The following is a 23093-nucleotide window of genomic DNA, read 5'->3' on the forward strand; positions in this document are numbered from 1 at the left end:
ATTTTATCAGAGGGCAGCTGGAGCCGCAGTAGTGGCCATGTCCCTTAGCCCCCCACGGGGAGCCAGCTCTGGCTGCGGCCCCCACAGGCCACAGCTGGCTGAGCTGCCTGGCTCTGAGCCCCCAGCTGTGCTGGTCAGGGTGGGCCCCAGGGAGGCGTCTGGCAGGAGGCCTTGTGGGAAGTTGCCCATCCAGGCCCGAAGAGACGGTGGGGGTGGGGTGGGCGCTGCCAAGGGCAGGGGAAGGGCCTGGCCCACCTGTTCCCATCTGTTTTGGATGTAGCCCAAAAGCCGTGGGCAAGCCCTGCTCCTGCCGGGTGTTAGTGAAGACCCCCTCTCCTCTGGCGGGGGTCAGTCCTTGCAACATGGCCAGGGCAGCTCAGGCCGTCCTCATCACAGCATCTCACTGCAGTAAGCTGGTAGGACATCTGGACGTACTGGCTGTGTCCCCAGACGGGTCCTGGGGGACCCTTCCCACCCCATAATTGGCCCACAGCTCCTCAGGCCAGAGGTGGGTGGCAGTGTCATTATTCCAGGAGCCCTTCGCAGGCCTGGCTGGGAGACTGGGCAGGGGCAGGGAGGGTCCTCCCTGTCCTGGTCACTCACCCCCTCCCCAGTCTCCTTTGCCCTGGAGTGTGCCCCCATGCCTGCTGGCCCCTGTTGGGCTGGACACTCATACTCCAGTGGGAGGCGGGTGCAGAAGCACAAGGCCATGGTGGGACAGGAAAGGATGGGTGGGGGACCCAGACAGGGACTCAGCCCTCCCCACGCTGGTGCCAGGTCCCTCGGTGGTGCTGAGGTCCTGGGGGGCGTGCTGGGCTCTGGTCCTGGCATCAGGAAGTGACTGACTCGGAGCTGGCAGGTCTCGGCTGCATCTGAGGCCTGGGGGGTTGGGGAAAGTGAGCCCCTGCAGTGGGGGGAGGCCCAGGCCTGCTGCCTCCTCCCCAGGGCCTACCTAGAGCCAGCAGGGCCTCCCTGCACACCTGGCCTTGCACACTACCCTCACACCTACACACCACCTGAGGTCTCTGTACTCATGGGTCCAGCTGGGCTTTTAACCTGTCCCCATCTCTTCCTTAGCCCTCCCAAGAGATGCGAGGGGATGGACTGGTGCAAGGTGTGTGGGGACAGGGCAGCACCTGGCTGGACTTGGGGAAGGGGGTCACCCTGTAGGACCCCTGCTGGAGCTGGCAGTCAGTTCCCAACTGGGGACTCTTCAGGAGCTTGCTGTGTCTGGGGCCTGTCCCTCAGGCCCTGGGGAACGGAAGTGAGGCCCTGCTGGGTAGAGCCGGTTGCTGCTTTGGGACTCCTGCAGCTGCTGAGAGTCAACAGTGGGCCTGCCCTGCCTCCAAGAAGCCCCGGCTCCGTGGAGGCTGCTGAGCAATGAGTGTGAGTGGTGGGTCCAGGGCCATGGCGCTGGGTGCTGGGCCGTGCTCCACACCTCTCCTGCTGCCTCTAAACCCCGCTGGCCTGGGAGGGAAGCCGAGGCCGGGGTAGCCGCTGGGTCCTGTAAGCTGGTGTGCTCCCTGTTCGCCTGAGAGGGAGGGGCGCAGGGAGATGGGCTCCCTGCGCCTGCCTGGGGCTCTTGGCACTTTGGGGGCTCCTGCTGGACACGCTGGGCTGCAAGCATCTCTGGCTTCTCTCAGAAGTGCCCCAGTGGCACCTGTGGGACATGTGGAGGCAGGGGAGGGCCTTCGGGTCCCTGGGAGGCTCCTTGTGCTGGCCCAGGACAGCAGTCCCTGCCCCTCTGCCAGGAGCTCCCAGGCTTCTGGGCCATAGGGCGTCCACATCCAGGGCCTCTGGTTAGATGCAGATCTTAGTAAACATTGCTATGCTTTAGGACGCTTCAGTTAGCTCGAGGTTTCTGTTTAACTTGATTCAAGGAGGAGACAAGACCACCTCCCTGGGAAATGCCCAAGTGCTTACCTCTTGCTCCTGGCAACCTACAAATATTTTTCGTATGATGCTGGCTGAGCCCTGCACGGATTCCCGCCCCTTCAAGATCACGAGCCTTGCACAGCTCATTCTGCCCGGTGTCCAGGCCCAGGCAGGACCCAGATGGTCCAGAGGGCCGGGAACCCGTGTGACTGCAGCACGGACCCCAGGTGTGCACACCTGGCGGCATGGCCACCCGCGCCAGCTGGCTGCGCGTGCACACTTCACTCCTCCCGCATCAGCAGGCACTTAGAGCAGAGCTCACCTGAGCGCAGTCCAGTGTTGCTGGCTTGGGCCACAGTGCTGGGCGCTGGCCCCCAGAACACATTCTCAGGCAGCTCTCGGCCCTTTGAGGGACGTCTCCCCTTCCTCCCCTCCCAGCCCCGGCACCACCTTCGCACTGCACAGCCAGGCTGTGCTGGTTTCCACACGCGGGAGATCATGCAGCGTTTTCTTCCTGTGACCTGTTTCACTTGTCTGCGGTCCTCCAGGCTCACCCGGTGGCCACAATGTGGCAGTCCCTCCTTCTTAAGGACAGCTCTGGGTCCAGCACCAGGCTTCCCGGCTTCTGTCCGTCAGCCCTGGTTGGTTCTGTATCTGGCCATGAGCTGAGAGCAGCCGTCCCCTCTGCACACACCAGTCAGCTGGTGTGGGTGGTCATGCTACAGGTGTGCACACCTCTGCAGGTGGTTTAGAGCCCTTCAGTAACGTCCCCATTTTGCCTTTGACCTAGTGACTTGAGTCTTCTCTCTCTCTTTTCTGGGGTCAGTTCTCCCCTCGCTCAGGGCTGGCATTTTGTTCTTGGTGATGTCACTGCAGATGCATTGTGTCCTAGCCTCTGCAAGTCGCACCTCGTCCTCCTGGAGAGATGCCATCATTTTGTGTTCGACTATGACCTGCCACATGCTGAGCCCTGATAGCTCTCGAGACCTGTCATGAGACCTTAGGATATCCTGTATGAAGGCCCTGTCATGGGCCAGCAGGGTATCCCTTCTTCCTTTCCCCTTGTATCGTTCCTCTGCTTCTTCTTGCCTTGAGTTAGGACCCTGCTGCTGGCATGGAAGTGGGAGGAGCAGGTGCTTGTCCTACCCCTGGCCTCGGGGTCCACGGCCTGCGCCCCTGAGTGAGGAGCCTGCTGTGGGTTTTCCACAGCGGCTCAGGTGGCACTGAGTGGCTTGTGTCCCCTCCTGGCTGGCCGTGGTGAATGTGGGTTCTCTGCACCGTGGATGCCCTGATCCGCCCTCCATCTGCAGATGGTCTAGCCTGCTGACCCGTCCTGGAGCTCCAGGGTGGACCTCGATGCTTACGGCAAGTGCCCCTGATGCGGTGCTGCCCACTGCAGTGTGCCAGAGGTTTCCCGCAGGCTGTAGGGATTGGGGTGTCTGTAGCTGGGCTTGGTGACAGGCAGATGCTGGCCTCAGATGGAGCTAGGAAGTGTCCTCGCTTCCTCAGTGCGTTTGGCAGAGCTTGGGAGGTGACTTAGCTTTTTCGCTGCTGCAACTAAAAGATCCGAACAGATCAACCGCAGGGAGGGGAGTTCATGTGGGTCCAGGGTTCCAGAGGTGTGAGCCATGGAAGGCCGGCCGCGTTCCTCAGGGCTCCAGGGGAGGCTGAACATCGCGGTGGGGACTGTGCCCAGGGAAGCAGCTCCCACGATGATCAGGAAACAGACTCCACTGTCCAGATACAGATACAGACCCCAAAGCCGCACCCAGTGCCCCCTCCTCCAGCCACCACCCACTCACCCCCTACCAGGACTGAGACCCTTACCACCCCCATTTCTCCTCTGAACCTTCTTGCTTGTCTTTTGCCTTTTGGGGACACCTCACATCCAAACCGTGACAGGAGGGACTGGTGCTGGCCCTTGGTAGGTGGCTGGCAGGGGTCTCCGTGAGGCCAGGCCCAGGGCTTTCCTGTGTTGGGGATGCTGGATTTCTCGGTTCCCTCTCCTGCTAGTTGAGATCTGCTCCGAGTCTTTCTTCGTGGTGTGGTCTTGGTCCTCTCGTGTTTCTAGGGTGGATCCATTTCCCTCGCTTTCCGTTTCCCATCGTTGGCACGCAGTTGCTCTTGCTACTTTCTCATATCTGCTCTTCTTATTCCTGTAGAATCAGTAACGTCCCCATTTTGCCTTTGACCTAGTGACTTGAGTCTTCTCTCTCTCTTTTCTGGGGTCATTTAGCTGAGGATTTGTCAATCTTGTTGACCTTTCCAAAGAACCGACTTTGGTTCCATCGATTTTCTCTGCTGGTTTCCTCTTCTCTGTTTCATCTGTTTATTTGACTTTGCTCTCTTCTCTGTTTAGTTTTCATGAGGTTTGGGCTTAACTTTTCTGGCTCTTTCTTTAGCACTTGAGTAGACTGGCCTCTGGCCTCTGCTGGTGACCCCAGGCTGCTCTCAGGACTCCCTTGTCTCTGTCTTAAGGAGCCGGAGAGCAGCAGGGCTCTGGGGGGTCCGAGTCCGTGTGTCACCCAGGGGGCAGCTCTGGGGGGTCCGAGTCCGCGTCTCACCCAGGGGGCAGCTCTGGGGGGTCCGAGTCCGCATCTCACCCAGGGGGCAGCTCTGGGGGGTCCGAGTCCACGTCTCACCCAGGGGGCAGCTCTGGGGGGTCCGAGTCCGCGTCTCACCCAGGGGGCAGCTCTGGGGGGTCCGAGTCCGCGTGTCACCCAGGGGGCAGCTCTGGGGGGTCCGAGTCCGTGTGTCACCCAGGGGGCAGCTCTGGGGGGTCCGAGTCTGTGTGTCACCCAGGGGGCAGCTCTGGGGGGTCCGAGTCCGTGTCTCACCCAGGGGGCAGCTCTGGGCCTGTCCCTGCTGCTTCCCCTTCTCGGTCCCCACACGCGTGCTGGTCCTCCTCCACCGTCCTCCAGGGGTCCCCGTGGTCTGGTCCTCCGCTGACCAGCCCTGTCTGTGCGCAGTGTCTTGGCACTGCTCGTGGTGACTTCACCTGACCTCGTGGAGGACTCGGGAGGGACTGCGTCATGGATCTCGGCCTCTGTGCTCCTCAACGCCACACTTCCTGTTCTTCTGCGTCCTGGTGGACACCCCTGCTTGGCTCAGCATTCTCTCTGCGTCCCCACAGCTCCCTCCGTCCTCTGAGCCTCTTCAGAGTGAGGATTCGCGGCTGGTCTGTCTTGGGGCGGGTCTCGGGGACGTTTCCCTGCAGTGGCCTCTCTCCTGTCTCTGTGTGCCTTGGCCTGTGTTGTTCTAGCTGGACCTCAGCTCTGATGATGGCCCTCTGGACGCGGATCTCCCGGCCACCCTGTGGTTTCTGTTTATTCCTTGGCTTGCTCCTGAGGCTCTTCTGGCCCGGGGTCAGCCCGAGGCGAAAGCTGACGGTCTCCTGGGGTCTTGGCCGCGCTGAGCTGCCTGAGTGCGTTCTCCTCGTACCCTCGGTTCCTTTTCAGTCCTTGGTCTTCCATGTCAAGAGGACAGTAACAGAAAAGGGAGGGTAACAAGGAGATGCAGCTCTGTGCCTCCTGAGGTCAGCAGGGGCACGGGTCCCCAGCGTCTGGGGAAGTGGCAGGCCTGCGTGGGCCAGGGACTCCAGCACAGCTCTCCAGGCCCAGAGGCCCGTGCCTGCTGCCTCCAGTCAGCGCCCCCACAGTCCTCCGGGAAGCCATGTTTGAGTGTTTGCCATCAAGAAATCACGTGTGGAGGTGCCGGCACCATCGGGCTAGTGCTACGGCTGACCTGGGTGCCACCACGACTCACCTAGGAGGACAGGCTGCTGTGGGCACCACCACAGTCCCGAGCTGCGCCATGCGCCTTCCTGCGCGGAAACCCGGGCCGGGGGTCAGGACGCACACGTGTGTTGGGGTTTCCTCCTATCTGCAGGCCTCAGACTTGGTCCCACACCTCTCACTGCGACAGGGACGTCTTTGGGGACCATCATGCTGCCCACCGGTCTGTGTGGATGTCACAGGTGGCGGCCCATGTGGGCAGGGACGTGCCATTCTCACTTTGCAGGAATGGATCGGGCCTGTGTCCGGGGACGCCCGTCTCCAGGGAGACCCGTGTGCTCTGGTATTTTCACCCCCGAGGACAAGTCCCGGCAGCCGGCCCGCCGGGCTCGCTGGCATTGCTCCTGTCACCCAGCTAAGGAACATGGTGTGGCCTCTTTGGGTCCTTGGGCAGCCCTGCCCAGATGGAGCTGCCCTCAGGGAGCATCCTCATGTCCCTGGGCCTCTCCTCTTCTAGGCCATCAGAAGCACCAGCCGGGCAGTACCGGGCGTCGCTGAGGTTGCTGGGCGGGTGCAGCTCTGAGAATTACAGAGGAGTCGGCCTGGACTGCTGTCTCCACCCGGTGACAGGGACAGGCACGTCCCTCAGGTCGGTTTCGGCCCTCTGGTCACAGTGTGGGTCCTCGCTGCTGCTCAGGATGCCTGTTCCTGGAGTCTTTCTTTTGATGTGGCGATTGGGTTCCCTGCCCACCCGGCCTTCCCTCTGTAATTGCCACCGTGTGACAAAGTGCAGGTGCGGATCTGTGAACCCTGCCGAGCTCAGGAAGTGCCCCTGCTCCTGAGGCTGTCATTTTCTGTTTTGACAGGCTCCTGAGGGCCTGTCATTACCCACAGGATCTGTGATCACTTTGGCATCGGGGCACCATTGTGGGGTGCACGGTCGTGGCACCTGGCCGGTCAGACGTGCAGGTTGACAATGTGTCGTCCCTGTCCCCCGGGACTCGGCTGGACTGTTGACTGAGCAGTGGGTGGTGGTTCTGTCACCGTCCCCTGGTGTTAGAAGTCAGGCAGCACAGAGCTAGTTTCCCTGCTCCCCGCCTGCTCTGCTGCTGGACTCTCGCGGTCTCGAGTGCGCCGTCCCTGGGAGCGCGGCTGCCCCGCGCGCCTCTCCATGGCTGGCAACGTGAACTCGTCCTGTCCTCCCCTTTATGGCTTCTCGTGGCTCTGGCTCTTTTGCTGCCTGTTCTGGATTGGCCGTCACTTCTAGGTTCCAGGGGACTTGAAATGAGCGTCTTCAAGTTGAGGGTGCTGTGGCCTCCTGAACCCTGAGCCTGGTGCTTCTGCCCCTGCGGGAGCTGGACCAGGAGGGCAGGGGGCCTCTGGGAGTCCTCAGGGTGGACCCTCCTCTGGGAGTCCTCAGGGTGGGCCCCTTCCTCTGGGAGTCCTCAGGGTGGACCCTCCTCTGGGAGTCCTCAGGGTGGGCCCTCCTCTGGGAGTCCTCAGGGTGGACCCTCCTCTGGGAGTCCTCAGCGTGGGCCCCTCCTCTGGGAGTCCTCAGGGTGGACCCTCCTCTGGGAGTCCTCAGGGTGGCCCCTCCTCTGGGAGTCCTCAGGGTGGGCCCTCCTCTGGGAGTCCTCAGGGTGGGCCCTCCTCTGGGAGTCCTCAGGGTGGGCCCTTCGTCTGGGAGTCCTCAGGGTGGCCCCTCCTCTGGGAGTCCTCAGGGTGGGCCCTCCTCTGGGAGTCCTCAGGGTGGACCCTCCTCTGGGAGTCCTCAGGGTGGCCCCTCCTCTGGGAGTCCTCAGGGTGGGCCCTCCTCTGGGAGTCCTCAGGGTGGACCCTCCTCTGGGAGTCCTCAGGGTGGGCCCCTTCCTCTGGGAGTCCTCAGGGTGGCCCCTTCCTCTGGGAGTCCTCAGGGTGGGCCCGTCCTCTGGGAGTCCTCAGGGTGGGCCCTCCTCTGGGAGTCCTCAGGGTGGACCCTCCTCTGGGAGTCCTCAGGGTGGGCCCCTTCCTCTGGGAGTCCTCAGGGTGGGCCCTTCCTCTGGGAGTCCTCAGGGTGGGCCCGTCCTCTGGGAGTCCTCAGGGTGGGCCCTTCGTCTGGGAGTCCTCAGGGTGGGCCCTTCGACTGGGAGTCCTCAGGGTGGGCCCTCCTCTGGGAGTCCTCAGGGTGGACCCTCCTCTGGGAGTCCTCAGGGTGGGCCCCTTCCTCTGGGAGTCCTCAGGGTGGGCCCTTCCTCTGGGAGTCCTCAGGGTGGGCCCTTCCTCTGGGAGTCCTCAGGGTGGGCCCCTCCTCTGGGAGTCCTCAGGGTGGGCCCTTCATCTGGGAGTCCTCAGGGTGGCCCCTCCTCTGGGAGTCCTCAGGGTGGACCCTCCTCTGGGAGTCCTCAGGGAGGGCCCCTCCTCTGGGAGTCCTCAGGGTGGGCCCTTCCTCTGGGAGTCCTCAGGGTGGGCCCTCCTCTGGGAGTCCTCAGGGTGGGCCCCTCCTCTGGGAGTCCTCAGGGAGGGCCCCTCCTCTGGGAGTCCCAGTGCAGCTTTCGAAAGCTGCAGCTCAGGTCTGGACCATTGTGGATTGGACGGTCCTGGGTGGGACGGTCCTGGGTGGGACGGTCCTGGGTAGGATGGTCCTGAGTGGGGAGGTCCTGGGTGGGGTGATCTAGGGCTGGGAAGGTCCTGGGCTGGGATGGCCCTGGGCTGGGTCCGCCCTGTGTGGAGGTGCTCGTTAGGTGTTGCTCGTGGGTTCTGGGCTGTGCAGCCATGCTCTGGTGACCCTGAGGCAGCCACACTGGAGACGCCACAGTCTGCCCTGGGCCCCTACATCTCCTGATGGCCACTGGTGCATAGACTTCTCAGCAGGCCCCGAGGAGCTGGAAGGGGTAAGGGGTGGTCAGAGCTCCCTCTGGTTTGAGGGAAGAGTGCATTTCACAGCCGGTTGTTGAGGTCCACAGTGGCTGCTTTGATTTGCAGTTGGGTCTCTCAGAGCTCCTGCCCCCGTGTGTGTTAGAAGTTGTCTGATCAATTCTGCACCCACCTGGTGGGGCTGGTGCCCAGACTCAGCACAGGAACAGAGGCCTGAGTTCCACACAGGCAGGAGAGGGACCTGGCTCTGCTGGTCGTGGGGAGGCTGGTGACAGCAGGTCATGGCCGACTGCAGCCCTTCAGAGGTGGGTGCAGCTGCGTGGTCGGGGGCTGTGGAGTCTCAAGGTCACATCCCTAGGAAGCCAGGCAGGTGAGCTGGCTCTGGGGGCAGCTGGGGTACCTGGTGCCAGTGCATGGTGTGACGGGGTCTGCTCATTCTTGGGGCCTGTCCCCTGTAGCGATGTGGAGCACCCGAGCCTGCCTAGCGGGGTCACACTAGCAGGAGACTTCCAGACCTCTGGTAGGGATGGACGCTGCTCTTGGTCAGGATCCTAGTTCGGGGAGGGAGTGAGGGCCTCGTCCCTAGAGATATTCAGATGGCAACAGAACTCCTGGAAGGGGCTGGGTTCCCTTCTTCCAGGACCTCTGACTTGTGTGCTGGTTTGGGGGACATGGCTGGATGCATGTCCTGTCCCCAGTGACCCTGACCAGGCCCTGTCCTAGTCGTGAAGGTCATGTGATGGTCATGATTCTGGAAGGTGGCACTTCAGCCCAGGAGGTGGGCTGGCTGCAGTCCTGGCTGCCCCCGGGTGCCAAGCCCCTTCCCCCAGAGCCGGGCCCTGGCTGCCCATCCGTGGGGCCTGTGGGGATGAGGCGGACTGAGACTGTCCTGGGGTTTAGGGACTGTGTGAAGCACTGGGCGTCCAGACCTCCGCTACTCGCCGTGGTCGACAGTCTTCCCCCAGGCCAGTCCCGAGTTCTGGATCTACCAGGAGGAGGCCGCGCTAGAAGGCCCAGTCCTCCTAAGGGGCCGCCTCCTGCCTGGGAAGGCGTCCTCTGTGCTCACGGGGCCCGGCCTGGGCATTTGGAGGGAGGCTGGCTTGGGTCCAAGTCAGAGGGCCAGCCTGAGTGTGGGCGGCAGGGCCTCCTCCGCTCGCAGGAGAACGGAGCCGGTGAACTTGCTGCCTGGCGTTCGAGGGGCCCCCCACGGGACCCGGGAATTTCAAGGAGAGGAAATGGGAGAACTCTGGACAGAGCCAGTTGTCCTGTGCTACAGTGTGACCCTGCTGCTGCCTCTGGCACCCTGGCACACTAAGGGACACCCTGCTGCTGGAGCAGGGCCTGGGGCGCCCTCCCCAGCACTTTGCTGGTGGGTTCCTGACTCCTGACCTTAGACACAGGGCCCGGCACTGCTGGTCCAGGGGAGTGTCCTAACAGCTGCAGGGCATCTCCCGGGGCCCAGGCTGGCCTAACGGACTTCACTCCCAGCCAGCACACAGGGCTTAGCTGCAGGCCACAGGGGCAGCCGGGAAGCCCCGACTGGCAGGTCAGGCTGCCCACGTGGCCTGAGAGGTCCGTGCGCACAGGCTACGGTCCGCCTTCTGTGCTGGGTGTGTTCTTTCTGACACAGGCCCTCCGTGGGTCAGGGTGGACGTTATTCCCCTCTGCTCTTCCCTGGCCCCGCCTCAGCCTGGCCCCACGGCAGGGGCTAGCCCCCACAGCTCACTCAGGACTCCGCACACCAGTGACCCTTCCCCAAAGGCCTCTTGCCCATGAGCCTGTCTGCTGCCCAAGGTCCCTCCTCTGTGACTGTTGCCTTCTGGGGAGCAAACCATGCCCACACGGTGGCCAGGGTCAGGGTCTCTAGAGAAGAGACAAGGCCCCGGGCCCAGACCACAGCCCCGGTGTCCAGCCTCTGCCTGGCATGGTGGGTGTTCCGGTCCATGGAGGGTCAGGGTCTCCTGGAGTCCCTCCTGTTTCCAGCAGTGACCAATTCCCCTGGATATGAGGTGTGTCTGCTGCTCCCAGCTCCTGATACCCCAGCCCCTGGGACCTCAGCCTCGGGGAATCAGTGCAGGCCCAGGAGCCATCGTGGACAGGACGGCCCGTGACCTCCTACCCTGGCCTCACTGGGAAAGACAAGAAATGGAAGTAGGAACGGGTGTCTGTGGCTGCGTCCCCAGCCTGGGCTCCCGCGGCGAGGCTGCTCCCTGAGGGTCTCAGGTCAAATGGCAGAAGCTCTTGACTCCAGGCAGGGCCAAGTGGGCCTGAGCGTGGAGAGTGGATGAGCGAATCATGGGGCGCTGGGGACTCAGGGGACAGTGGGGCAGTCCCTGGGAGTCTGCCTGCCCCCGTGGGTGATGGCGGCACCCCAGTGAGAATGGCCACCCTGCCTGGGGCGCCCGCCCAGCGCCCCGCCAGCGTCGCCACTCCATGTCCAACTCCCAAGCCGGGGGCAGGACTCCTGTGCTGCGGCTTCCGCTCAGAATCCAGTGAGCCGGAGAGCAGCAGCCCCGTGCACGCCCTGCGTCCCCAGGAGTCTCTTGCTCCCAGGCCGGTTCCCAGCGCAGCTCGCCAGGGAGCGGCTGGGTCTTGTCCCCGCTCCCTTCTTACCCAGGGAGAGGTCGGAGCCAGGGGTGTGGGGGGGCTGCGTCCTAGCTCCCCACCCTGTCTGTGTCCCCCGCCCGTGGCCGCCATGCCCCCTGCAGACGTTGTTTTGGTCTGGATGAGCTAGGTGATGCCCAGGAGGTGCTGGGTGGCAGAGCCCAGAGGACAGGACGGGCAGACGTCGGGAGGCCCTCGGTCCTCGTCCCCCTGTGCCTGCCTGGCCTGCGCGCCCAGCTCCCTGCCCCCTCATGTGCCCCCTCACCCCCATGTCCTCCTCTTTGCAGACAGTGTCCGTGAGGAGGTGGGGCTGCCGCAACTCCTTGGAGAGCCCTCGCCCCAGCAGATCACCCAGATCGAGGACCCCGACGTCGGGCTAGCCTATGTCTTTGGACCAGATACCAACAGCGGCCAGGTGGCCCGGTACCGCGTGCCCAGCCCCTTCTTCCCTGACTTCTCGCTGCTGTTCCACATCCGGCCGGCCTCGGAGGGCCCCGGGGTGCTGTTCGCCCTCACGGACGCGGCGCAGGCCGTGGTCCTGCTGGGCGTGAAGCTCTCGGGGGTGCATGATGGGCACCAGGACATCTCACTGCTCTACACCGAGCCGGGAGACAGCCAGACCCGCACAGCGGCCAGCTTCCGCCTGCCTGCCTTTGTGGGCCAGTGGACACGCTTTGCGCTCAGCGTGGACGGCAGCTCTGTGGCTCTGTACGTGGACTGCGAGGAGTTCCAACGGCTGCCGTTTGCTCGGCCTCCACGGGGCCTGGAGCTGGAGCCTGGCGCTGGCCTCTTTGTGGGGCAGGCTGGGGGAGCCGACCCCGACAAGTTCCAGGTAGGCCCTTCCGTCCTGCCTGTGGGGGTGGACCAGCTGGGACAGGGCCGCAGGCCTCTTCTGTCTGGTGCTGCAGCCGGAGGAGCCAAGCCACCTCCCGCCCAGGGCCAGCCGGTCTCTGGGGCCGGCCATCAGGTCCCTGGTCCTCCTCTGGCCATTGTTGCCTTAGAAGGGTCGCCTGGGCCTTTGAGTTTCTCTGAGACCCTGGGGTCCAGCCGAGGAGGGCCTCTGAGGACCATCTCACAGTGGGACGCCCACCCACCACAGTCAGGGGCCCCTTCTCAGGCGTGGGCTGGGACCTGCAGTGGGCTGAGTCCAGGCTTGGTCAGGTGAGTGCATGGCCAAGTCCAGGCCCAGCCCCGAGCTGCAAAATGGAAGTTCAGTGGCCCTGGCTAAAGAGCCCTCAGGGGATTGAGGCTGTGATGGCCTCAGGCATCACCCTCCAGGAGGGCACACTGTAGGGGTGGACGGTTCACCCACGGCCCCCGTCAGTTGTGGGCTGGTCATTGTTTTAGCAGATGTGCAACAGCCCAGCGTGGGGTTAGCTGGAGTCCCTGTCTCCTGGGAAGAGCCATGTGGGTGACCCCAGCGGGCACTAACCACACCCAAGTTCCAGTGCTCCAGACAAGCGTCCCTGTGTGTGCTAGTGAGGCCACGTCCCCAGGGACAGAAAGTCATTATGGACTGACAAGGGCCATTTGTCTGACGTTGCTCAGAGGCCTGGTGTCTCTGGCTTTGAAAGCTGACCTTTAGCCTTTGGCAGGAACTTCTAGCCCCCGGGGCTCAGGAGCCACCAGGACTTTGACACCAGCTGGGCCTCTTTGTGTTTTCCTTTCGATCCTCACACTGATTGGGGAAGATCAGAGAGCAGTAGCTCTGGCCAGGACAGTATGTGGAACACCTGCCCAGGCACAGCTGGGTGGCTGGAGTGTCCCCTGAGTCTTGTGCATCTTTCACACCTTAACAGAAAAGATGCTCATGGGACCTGGGGCACAGGCCGTGGAGCGCACACCACGTCCCACGGTGCCCAGCCAGGCGGCCTCGTCTCTGGCCTTGCCAGCACTGTGTGAAGCAGGTGGCCAGCGGTACCTGAGTGTGTCCACTTGTTGGACTGGTGGTGGAGGCAAACTTTTATATTGTTTCCACCAATTTGTTGGCTATTTTTATTTCCTTTTTTTGGTAACTGACTGTTAATGTTCTTTTGTGGGGAGTAGGGAGGTCCAACCATTGATTGATTTGTACAACCTCGTCATGTGTGAAAGAAATTGGTCCTTCGTCTCGTGGCTGTAAATCTTATTTCCTAGTTTGCCATTAGCATCTTTGAGTTTTAAAAACCATTGGGATGTTTAAAGGATCTATTCTGGTCTGGGAAGACCCTGTGACTAGCAGAACCTTTGATGGTTGGAAGGTGGAGGTGGAGGGGTTCCGGGTCCTGCATCTGGCAGAGGGGGGCTCGCTTTGGTAGAAGACAGATTTGGTTTGGCACAAGGTACGTTCAGACTCTTGGGAAGGGGTCATTTGAGTCGTGCGATTGACAAGGTTTGGCAGAAACAAGCTCAGAGCTGTGGGGCCCAGGAGGCTGGGGTTCCTGGGAATCCCCTCTGGACGAGGATACGGCCCCTTCTGTCACCGGGGCCCCAGAGAGTCCAGCTGTGCTGCGAAGCTCCCTCCACACAGTGCAGGGCCTGGACAGGACAGCCAGGCAGGACGCCCAGCACGCAGGGTCCTCACTGAGCTGCATGGTGGAGTCAGAGGGGTGCTGTGAGAAGGACTGCAGGACCACAGGAGAGGCAGCCAGAGAGGCCGGCTTTGCAAACCGAGCTGTGCCTGGTGGCCAGAGCCACCCAGCTGGGAAGCAGAGAGCAGAGGAGCCTGGCTGCCCTACTGCAGCTGAGACCCCCCAGCCACGGAGGCATGGGAGCACCAGGGAGCACCAGGGAGGCACCCCCACACAGGGGGAGGGCTCCTTGGCCTCCACCCTTCTCTGCCAGGAGGCAGCATTTCCAGGCCAAGGGCTGGGGGCAAGATGCCACCCCAGAACACAGGGGAACCCCAGACAGGGCCATGGGCAGAGGGAGGGGAAACCACAGGCAGTCCACACCACGCCCGCGACTGAAGCTGCCGCCTGTGAGCAGCGTGGTGTGAGGACTTCTCGGGCCTGGTGATGAGTGGAACTCTCTGACCCTCAGTGTCCATGTCTCCAGATTCCACGACTCTCGTCCAAGTCCTTGGGTGTCCACGGGGCACTGCTGGCTTCTTCCCCACTGACCTCCCAGAGGAGGGGGCGGGGCTGCGGGCCACACTCTGTGCTCTGGCGCCCCCTGCAGGCTCCCAGCAGCAGGCACAGCTGCCCTGCAGAAGGAGCCGCATCGTGGTGGGCTGGTCTGCGGGGGCGCTCAGGGGCCAGGGCTGGGCACATGTGGCAGGGGAGCCCCGGCCCCCTCCCTCCTGGACACCACCCCTGTTCCCCGGGCCAGTGCCACAGCCGAGAAGCACTTCTCTAATCCAACCCTCCCTTCCCTGGGAGATTCTCAAACTTGGTGACAGGCGCTGGCGTGGGCCCTGCTGCAGCAGGCCCCTGTGGGTGGAGACATCCTGGACCTTGCTCCGGCCAGGTTGCTGGCCTGGAGCTGACCAGCAGGAAGTGCCCCTCCTCCCACGTTCCCCCTGAGGGGCCTGGCGCCTGGGTGGCGTGGGCTCCCATGTGTGGGCACCTGGGCAGGCGCCTGGCTCCATGCTCTTCACACCTCCCACGGGAGCACATGTGATCACACAAGTGTGCATACGCCACACATGTGCCCACGCCTCACAGGCACTGGCCAGCCCTCCGTGACAGTTGTGCTCCCAGAATCCCTGGTTGGATTGGCCACCCCTCACCTCTCCCATCACTGTCTAGTGCCTGTCCCTCCGTCCCTGTTGGGATGTGGAGTTCGGCCCTGGCCCCTCTCTGCTGCCCTTGCCCTGAGTAGGGGCCGCCTGCCCCTCAGATCGCCTGTTTACTGTCCAGCGTTATGGAAAGCGAGCTGACCCCTGCCCTAAGCCCTCTTAGTATGACAGTGGTCAAAATGTGCATCTCCGAGTCCATGAGCTGTGGTCTCTGCTCAGGTGACAAGTAGAAACATTAAGTGGAAGACACAGGAGATGCTGGAAGGAGCGTGTGGACACTTGCTGCCCAGTGGGGAGGTCCTCCCAGAGTGAGCTCCAGGACGGGGGTGCTGGCGCAGGCAGAGATGCTGGCGGCTGGGGCGTGGGTGCCTGGCGTGGAGGCCTGGCACCCGGCCACCTCTCGCCAGGTTTCTGACGTGCCGCTGCAGACCCAGGGCCCCGCCAGCAGCTCCGCTGCAGACCCTCTGCGCTGCGGCTCAAGACGCTGGAGCCCTGCTGTCCTGTCCTGTCCACCTGCCTGGCGCGTGTCCTTGGCCTGGGGCCTGTCTGGTCACCCCTGCAGTGTAGCCCCATCCTCGTCCTGGGGTCCTGGGTGGCGTTCCCCATTAGAGACCACACAGAGAGCCCTGCCTGGCGCCTGCCCAGGGAGCCCGAGGGTGCTGTTGAGGCTGCTCGGGTGGCGGTCACCAGGGTGAGGCTGGGTGGTGTTCAGTGGGAAAGGTGGCTGTGCGGAAAGTCCACCTGGTCCTGCCCAGTGGCCCGAGGCAGGACACCTCTAGCACTTCCTGAAGTATCACCGCATGCCTGACCCAAACCAGGACCAGGGCTGCTGGACCAGGGCTTTGTCCTCCAGGACGCTCATCCTGTGTGCTCGAGGGCAGTGTGGCTTAGCCCCTCCCTGCCCCCAGCCCAGGTGTCTGTGGTGGGTGGTGCCTGGGTGGCCTCCCCAGGCACTGGATAGGGATGAGAGTTCCCTCCTGGGTCTTCTTGCCACTCGGAACCTAGCCAAGAGAGGCAGCAGGATCCGGGCCTCTCGCACCGGCCGGCGGGTGACCTGAGCAGCCTGTGTGGCTGAGGAAGCCCTCCCGGGGCCCCCTCGCCCTCCTGAGGTGCTGGGGTTGGGCTCAGGCGCTCCAGGCTGGGCGTGGGGCCAGCAGGAGTCTGGGTCTCTGCACCCAGGTGCCTGCCCCAGGAGCCACGGTGACCCCTCACCCTCTGTGTCTAGGGAATGATCGCAGAGCTGACGGTGCGTGGGGACCCCCAGGTGAGCCCCCTGCGCTGCCTGGACCAGGAGGACGATGACGAGGATGGGGTGAGTGACCACGGGACTGGGACAGGTCCCCATGGGTGGTGGGGCTGGGGGAGGTGGCCCTGCCCTGGGGTCCCAAGTGATGTGCTGGGGAAAGTCCCCCGAGATGTGCGTTGGGTGCCGGAGCCGGGGACAGCTTGTCCTTGCTGCTGGCCTTGAGCTTCCCACTGGTGACCACGGAACACAGAGCAGACCTCAGGGTGCAGCTGGGCTGCGCTCAGACTCGCAGCCCCTAAGGAGCAACCCCATGTGTCCACTCCCCTGAGCCCGGCCGAGGCTGGCGGTGGGCAGACGCGTTACCACTTCACGGCCGCGTTTCCATGTGTGTGTGATGAAGCTACTGCTTGTTCCCGGAGGGAAGTCCAGGATGTGGTTGGATCTTAGCCGGTGGCCAGGACAAACGGCTGCTCAGGCTGTGGGCACTCGACCCCAGCCTTGACACGGAGGTCACTGGTGGGCCCAGATGCTGGGTTAAGTTCACAACACCCTGGCAGAGAGAAGGGCCACCCCTTGGGCCTTCCTGGCCCAGCCAGGGGCGCCGTGGAGAGCAGAGGCCGTCCAGTGCAGGACTCTGTTCAGAGGCCAAGTCCACTCCGTGCTTGTCGGCCTGGGCAGGCAGTGGAGGAGGGCTGCTCCTGAGCACCTGCCTGCCCCTGGTTTCCTTCCCGGCAGCCACAGGACGGTGGCCAGGCGGCAGGAAAGCCGTGGGTCCTAGCCGTCCTCTGCAGGATGGTCCACTTGGTCAGACTAGACACGTCTGCCTGACCAACAGGCGGACCCTCAAATGGCCTTGTGGCTTCCAGGCCTTACTGGGCTGGGGTGGGCTGTGGTCACACCTCCTTCTTCGCTTCCCCACCATCTGCAGGCATCAGGAGACTCTGGAAGTGGCCTCGAGGAGGAGGAACAGCTTCCCAGGGAGGGAGCGGTGAGTAGCTGCACAGGTGGGACCTCCTCCTGGGCACAGGGCAGGCCTCTGGCCCTGCCCGGCCCAACCAGCAGTAGGGGGCATGCACACCTTGGCATGATTCCCCGTGTGCTCATGCTAATGGGGCAAGCCGAGGGCATGTCCACTGGCCTCCATGCTCCAGAGGTGCCCTCTGGCCCTGGTGAGGGGGCCCTAGGCCCGGCCCTGGTCACGCCCTCTGGCCCTGGTGAGGGGGCCCTAGGCCCGGCCCTGGTCACGCCCTCTGGCCTGGGGTGCCCTTGGCCTCCTGTTGCCCATGAGCTTGCAGATGGCCTGGGGAACAGACAGGCTTTAAACTGAACATCCAGGAGAGGCCTCCCCGCAGGGGCCACAGGGGCTTCCTGAGGGGCCCAGCCGAGCAGAGGAGCCACATTGAGCCCTGTCCCAGGAGGTACAGAGCCTGGACCCCTGGTGTCCCCCCACAGGCCTGGGGCTCTGTGGGACCAGCAGTTGGCTGGGTGCCCACTGTGTCCATGAGCCACGGCACCAATGCTGTCCCCAGGAGGGAGGCCACACAGCATGGCTGGGAGGCTGCTGGCCACGGCCAGTCTGTGTCCTCGACGTAGCACAGCCACCTGGGAACCAGGGAGGTGGTCTTCAGAGCAGGCTGCTTCACCCTGGTAGCACCGTGCTGGAGGCTGGGCCAGGCAGATAGTCCCGCTGTGACCCTAAGGAGGACATCTCCCCAGTGTGGCCACAGGTCCCCTGGAACACTGCTGTGTGGCACTGTCTGGCCCTCCCGGGTCCCCATGACTGAGGGGCCTCTGTCCCTGGTGCTCAGAACGCAGAGGCTTGGGGTTGGGGACCTGCCGGGGGCCGAAACCACCCCACATCCTGAGCCAAGGGCTCTGCAGAGGCCGGCGTCCTCCTGGACAGCGGGGCTTTCTAACCTGCGGACGCCCACATGGAGCCATTCCCAGCCCGCCATCGAGCCGTGGCTGCTGGGCACATGCACAGGACCCTCTTCCGCTCCCCTCCGTAGGTCGTGGCCCTGAGACCCAGCCTCCCCCAGCCTCCCCCCGTCACCTCTCCCCCCTTGGCCAGCGGCAGCAGCACAGAAGATTCTAGAAGTGAAGAGATCAGGGCAGGCACCACAGAGGCTCCGCCAGAAGGTAAGACTCTCCTGGGAGAGGTATTGAGCTCACACACGTGCACGCATGTGTGGGGTGTGTGTGTGTGGTGTGTGTGTGGGGGGGGTGTGGTGTGTCTGTGTGTGTGTGTGGTGTGTGATGTGTGGTGTGTGTGTGTGTGTGGTGTGTGGTGTGGTGTGTATGTGGTATATTTGTGTGTATGTGTGTGGTGTGTGTGTGTGGTGTGTGTGAGTGTGGTGTGTATGTGGTATATTTGTGTGTGTGGTGTGTGTGTGGTATGTGTGTGTGTGTGGCATGTGAGGTGTGTAAGGTGTGTGTGTGGTGTGTATGTGGTGTGTGTGTGTGGTATGTTTGTGTGTGTGGCGTGTGAGGTGTGTGTGTGTGTGTGTGTGTGTGTGTGTGATCCTGGTGAGGAGGCCCTAGGCCAGGCTCTGGTCACAGTGTGTGTGTTTGTGCGTGTGTGAAGTGTGTGAAGTGTGTGTGTGGTGTGTGTGAAGTGTGTGTGTGGTGTGTGTATGAGTGTGTGGTTTGTGTGTGGTGTGTGTGAAGTGTGTTTGGTTTGTGTGTGGTATGTGTGTGGTGTGTGTGTGAGTGTGTGGTTTGTATGTGGTGTATGTGGTGTGTGTGTGTGTGAAGTGTGTTGTGTGTGTGACCTATGTATGTTGCGTTTGTGGGTGTGGTGCGTGTGGTAGGTGAGGACTGTCCCCCTGGCTGGGGACCCTCGAGTGGGGAGGGACAGGCAGCTCTGCTGGGGCCCTGGCCTCCTGCTCTCCCTCGCTTCCTGTGACCCCCCGTGGACGCCCGCTGGCTGGACCTGCAGGCCAGGCCTGCAGCACCTCAACACAGCACAGTGACCATCTGGGACGTTTGCTGTCCAGGGCAGTTACGAGCCCACGGCTTCGGCGGCTTGGCACCCACGCCCGGTCCTCAGTCCTGTGGGTGCAAGCGGCTGGGCCTGGGGGCGGGACCCAAGCGCGGGCTCTTCAGGGAGGCTCTGGGAGGAACCGTTCCTGGGTGTGCAGGTCGCTGGCAGAGCGGGGCTCCGCCCGGCTGGGCCTGGGGTCCCCGGCGCCCTGGGGGCGTGGCTTGGTCGGGGTCCCTTTGCGTTGTTGTTGGGTACAGTCCACATGCCCCAGCCGCACTCGCTTCGACATGCAATTTGATGGGTTCTGACCTTTGTCTGCCCCGTGAAGCCACCCGTGTGGGGCTTCTTGGTGTCCTACTCAAGACTTGTCCACGCCGGAGTCATCAGCAGTCCCTGGCCCCTGTTCTCTTGCTGCATGGTTCTCCGTGGTGGAGGCCACCACCTGTCCATCTGTTCACCTCGCCACGATGTCAGGGCTGCCCCTGGTTTGGGGCTGTGACAGAGGAAGCCTCCTGAGGGTTCCAGGGAGCCCCACCCCTAGGCCTTCCTGGGCAGCAGGTGCAGGCCAGGTGCAGGGTTGGCCCAGTGGCTTGCACTGCCCTGGAAGGCCACTGGCCACTGGCAGCTGTGTGGCTAAAGAGCCTCGGATGCTGCCGCCACCACGCTCAGCCGAGGACAAGTGTCCGGGCACCGACTCAGACCCAGGGTGGGGGCCACGTGTACAGCCGAGGTGGTGAGATTCCCCCGAGGGACTCAGGACGTGGCAGCACCTAGGTCCCCAGGAAGCCTGGGGCTCGGCAGGAGCTGCTTCCCTGCTGACTGCGTGCCGGCGTGGTTGGGCAGAGGCTGCCCGGGAGCCATCTGCAAGCCTGGCCCAGATCCCGAAGCCGGGAGGGCCCGCCCGTGTGTGCCCCTGGCTGGTGGCAGCAGCTGCTCCGGCTGGGGAGGGCAGAGGAAGGGGCCAGCGCTGCTCTGCGTGGCTCCCGTTGTCCTGGGCCTTTTGTTTCTACGAACCTGGGAAGAGCAAGAGACGGATTGGGCCAGGCTTTGGCCTAGGGGAAGCAGTTTGCTGACCACAACTGTACGCCGCAGGAGAGGAGATAGCACAAGGCGTGATCCCGGTTGGGTGTCCCCAGCACCACTGTCCCAGAGAACAGGCCACAAGGACACTGAGGGGCCAGCGGGAAACAGGGCTGTGTGGCAGGTCAGCCTTAGCTTTGCCGATCGTGGCCACTGGTCCACAGAGGACCTCTCGAGGTCCTCGCTTGGGGGGAGGCCACAGCATTCACAGAGCAGCGTCATGATCAGTGCCATAGACTCTCAGGTGGCTCTGAAAGGGAGGTGATGGAGAGGTCGTGGGAGAGGGAGGGAGAGAGGGGGAAAGGAGACGGGGGAGACGAGGCCGTGGGTGACTGCGATGGCCGTGGTCTGGCTGAAGGCTGTGGGCCCTTCCTGTTGGTGTTTGGTAGATTAAGGGCTGGGAGGGAAGTAAGTGTGGTGGAGCTCTCGGTGGGCAGGGTCTGTGGGTTGCTTAGAATGCTGCGTGGTTGTGTAAGGTTGGGGACTCTCCCCTGGGTGCTGCACCGTCCCCCCAGGCCCAGGCTCTCCTTGGGAGCGTCCCTGGGGCAGCACAGCCCAGAGCAGGAGGGCAGAGCCTGGGGTTGGAGGCTGACCACAGTCTCTCTGCCTCTCTGCAGTTCAGACCCTCCCTGGCTCAGATTTGGATGGCACTAGCGATGAGAGTGCCCGGCGCCCTGGAAGCAGCCTGGAAAGGGTGAGGCCACTCCCATGACCCTGAGCCTGGGGACCCAGTGCCCTGGGCACCTCCAGTTCCACACACTGTAATCCTAACAGAGCCCCTCGAGGCCCATGCCTCGCCCCATGCCCTGTCCACCCTGTGCTCGAACACACAGCCTTTGTGTTCTGTGCACGTCCATCCCATATCGTCTCTGCTCGTCCACCCTGTGTCCTCGGTGCACATCCACCCCGTGTCCTCGGTGCACATCCACCCCGTGTCCTCTGCACATCCACCCCGTGTCCTCTGCATGCCCACCCCATGTCCTCTCTGCTCGTCCACCTGGTATCCTCTGTGCACGTCCACCCCGTGTCCTCTCTGCTCGTCCACCTGGTATCCTCTGTGCACGTCCACCCCGTGTCCTCTGCATGCCCACCCCGTGTCCTCTGTGAACGTCCACCCCGTGTCCTCTGAATGCCCACCCTGTGTCCTCTGCACATCCACATCTTGTCCTCTCTGCATGTCCACCGTGTCCTCTGCACATCCACCCCGTGTCCTCTGCATGTCCACCGTGTCCTCTGCACGCCCACCCTGTGTGCCCTTTCTAGGATTCTGTGGCCACAGCATGGAGAAGAACTGGGGCAGGTCACCGTAGCCCGTCTTCTCCTGTCTTTGTCTCCAGGGAGGCCTGAAGGGACAAAAGGGTGAGCCGGGAGCTCAGGGCCTGCCTGGCCCCGTCGGTCCTCCAGGCCCTGCAGGCCCAGTGGTGCAGGGTTCCAATGCACAGTCTGTCCCTGGGGCACAGGGACCCCCGGGACCTCCAGGGCCACCAGGGAAGGATGGTGCCCCAGGAAGGGATGGTGAGCCGGTGAGTACTGTCCACCTCGTGGTCTGGCTGGAGGTGGGGCTGGTGAGAGTGGACTCAGGCCAGAGCAGCAGCACCCTGGGACCCTGGGTGCCCAGAAGCAGCCGTCTGCCTGGGACTGGAGGTGGAAGGGGGTCGGGGTGTGGGAGGTAGGACCTGGGGAGAGCAGCCCCCGAGACCTGAGCTCTGGTGCAGGGTGCCTCACTGTGGTAGAGGGTGGTTCTGGGGCTGGCTTCGCAGCGTGGTCTAAGCTGAGGTGCGCTTTTGTGTTCAGACTCCGGGAGGCGCTGCAGGGTGGCCCCTTGGTTAATGGTTTCTCTTGCACGTTCCAGGGAGACCCGGGGGAAGACGGAAAGCCCGTAAGTCTGCTTTTCTTTCTGAGCCAGATGTTATCACGGTGTCAGGCCTTTAGACCCAGCCGGGGCTATCGCAGAGAAACCGTCTCCAAAGTGCAACTTCACTTTGTGAAGAAAATTCCAGTCTAAGTGCTGGTGGATCCCACTTAGGTGCTGGGACGTTGGGCTGACTGCCAGGTGCCCGGAGGGAGGCGGGGCAGGCCTGGGAGTGGGGGCCTCCGGACCTGGAGTTCCTGCCTGGAGAGTGTTGAAAACAAGGAGGGCCACCTCCAAGGACAGAGGACGCAGGGCGGCAGGTGGAGGGGAACAGCTGGCCAACAGGCTATGCCGCCCAGGAGGCAGAGAGGGGGGCCCCGGCCAGCCCCAAGAAAGCAGGGGCAGGTCTTCCCGCTGGCCAGAGGAGCCACTGGGGACCACTGTGCCCCTGGAGGCAAAGCCACCCGGAGGCGAAGCCACGTGAGGCCCAAGAGGGTCTGGCTGGCATGGTCACAAGCAGTGTCCTAGCCTCCGAGTTCACAGGGTGGACACGCATGAGCACCCACGTGTGTGTGGCCAAGCCTCCGCTTTTGGGCAAGGTGTGACTCCCTGATAGGGATGCCACACGCAGTCTTGTGTGCTCAAAGGGGGTCCCTCGCAGTAGGTGTGTCACCTTCGAGTCCCCACTCTGGGGGCCCCTTGGTGACATGGTGCCATCCTGGTTCCTGGACTCCTCTGTCCCTTGTTCTGTGAGAGGAGCATCCAGGACAGCAGGCTCAGGCTGACCCCAGCACCTTGTCTTCCAGGGTGACACTGGGCCACAGGGCTTCCCGGGGACTCCAGGGGATATAGGCCCCAAGGGCGAGAAGGTGAGTGTGCAGAGCCCCCCGTCCCAGCCTCTGGGCCATGAGCTTTGGTGTGACATGTCTGCCTGGTGTCCAGGGAGATCCTGGGATCGGGCCAAGAGGACCCCCAGGACCCCAAGGGCCTCCGGGGCCACCAGGACCCTCCCTCAGACATGACAAGCTGGTGAGTCCTCTTCCTCAAGCCTGAGAACGGCCTCCTGGTGTCTGGCCTAGGGGGACCACCTTCCTCTGGCTCACAGGGCTTGCAGGGCCACGGCCAGCTCTGAGTGGCCACGGGTGGCC

General features: G+C 63.3%; 1 protein-coding gene across 8 annotated transcripts in view; it reads left to right on the top strand.

The window, feature by feature from the left end:
• The window catches only part of Col18a1 (collagen type XVIII alpha 1 chain), an 84690-nt gene that overhangs the window by 38330 nt on the left and 23267 nt on the right, over positions 1-23093 (top strand). For 7 of the 8 annotated variants that reach the window (XM_046438939.1, XM_046438933.2, XM_046438934.2 and 4 more), the window contains 9 exons: positions 11354-11898; positions 16010-16096; positions 16959-17018; positions 18040-18169; positions 20711-20787; positions 21431-21616; positions 21946-21972; positions 22752-22814; positions 22888-22974. In XM_046438939.1, coding sequence (XP_046294895.1) covers positions 11354-11898; positions 16010-16096; positions 16959-17018; positions 18040-18169; positions 20711-20787; positions 21431-21616; positions 21946-21972; positions 22752-22814; positions 22888-22974 — 1262 coding nt within the window. Of the gene's footprint in view, positions 1-1364; positions 1385-11353; positions 11899-16009; positions 16097-16958; positions 17019-18039; positions 18170-20710; positions 20788-21430; positions 21617-21945; positions 21973-22751; positions 22815-22887; positions 22975-23093 lie in introns of those variants that run through there. The other variant, XM_046438940.2, reaches the window with a different exon arrangement.

This window comes from Marmota monax, unplaced genomic scaffold (genome assembly GCF_021218885.2).
Source record: "Marmota monax isolate L192 unplaced genomic scaffold, Marmota_monax_Labrador192_F-V1.1 WCK01_AAM20220418_F8-fsc00125, whole genome shotgun sequence".
In the NCBI taxonomy this organism is placed as follows: domain Eukaryota; kingdom Metazoa; phylum Chordata; class Mammalia; order Rodentia; family Sciuridae; genus Marmota; species Marmota monax.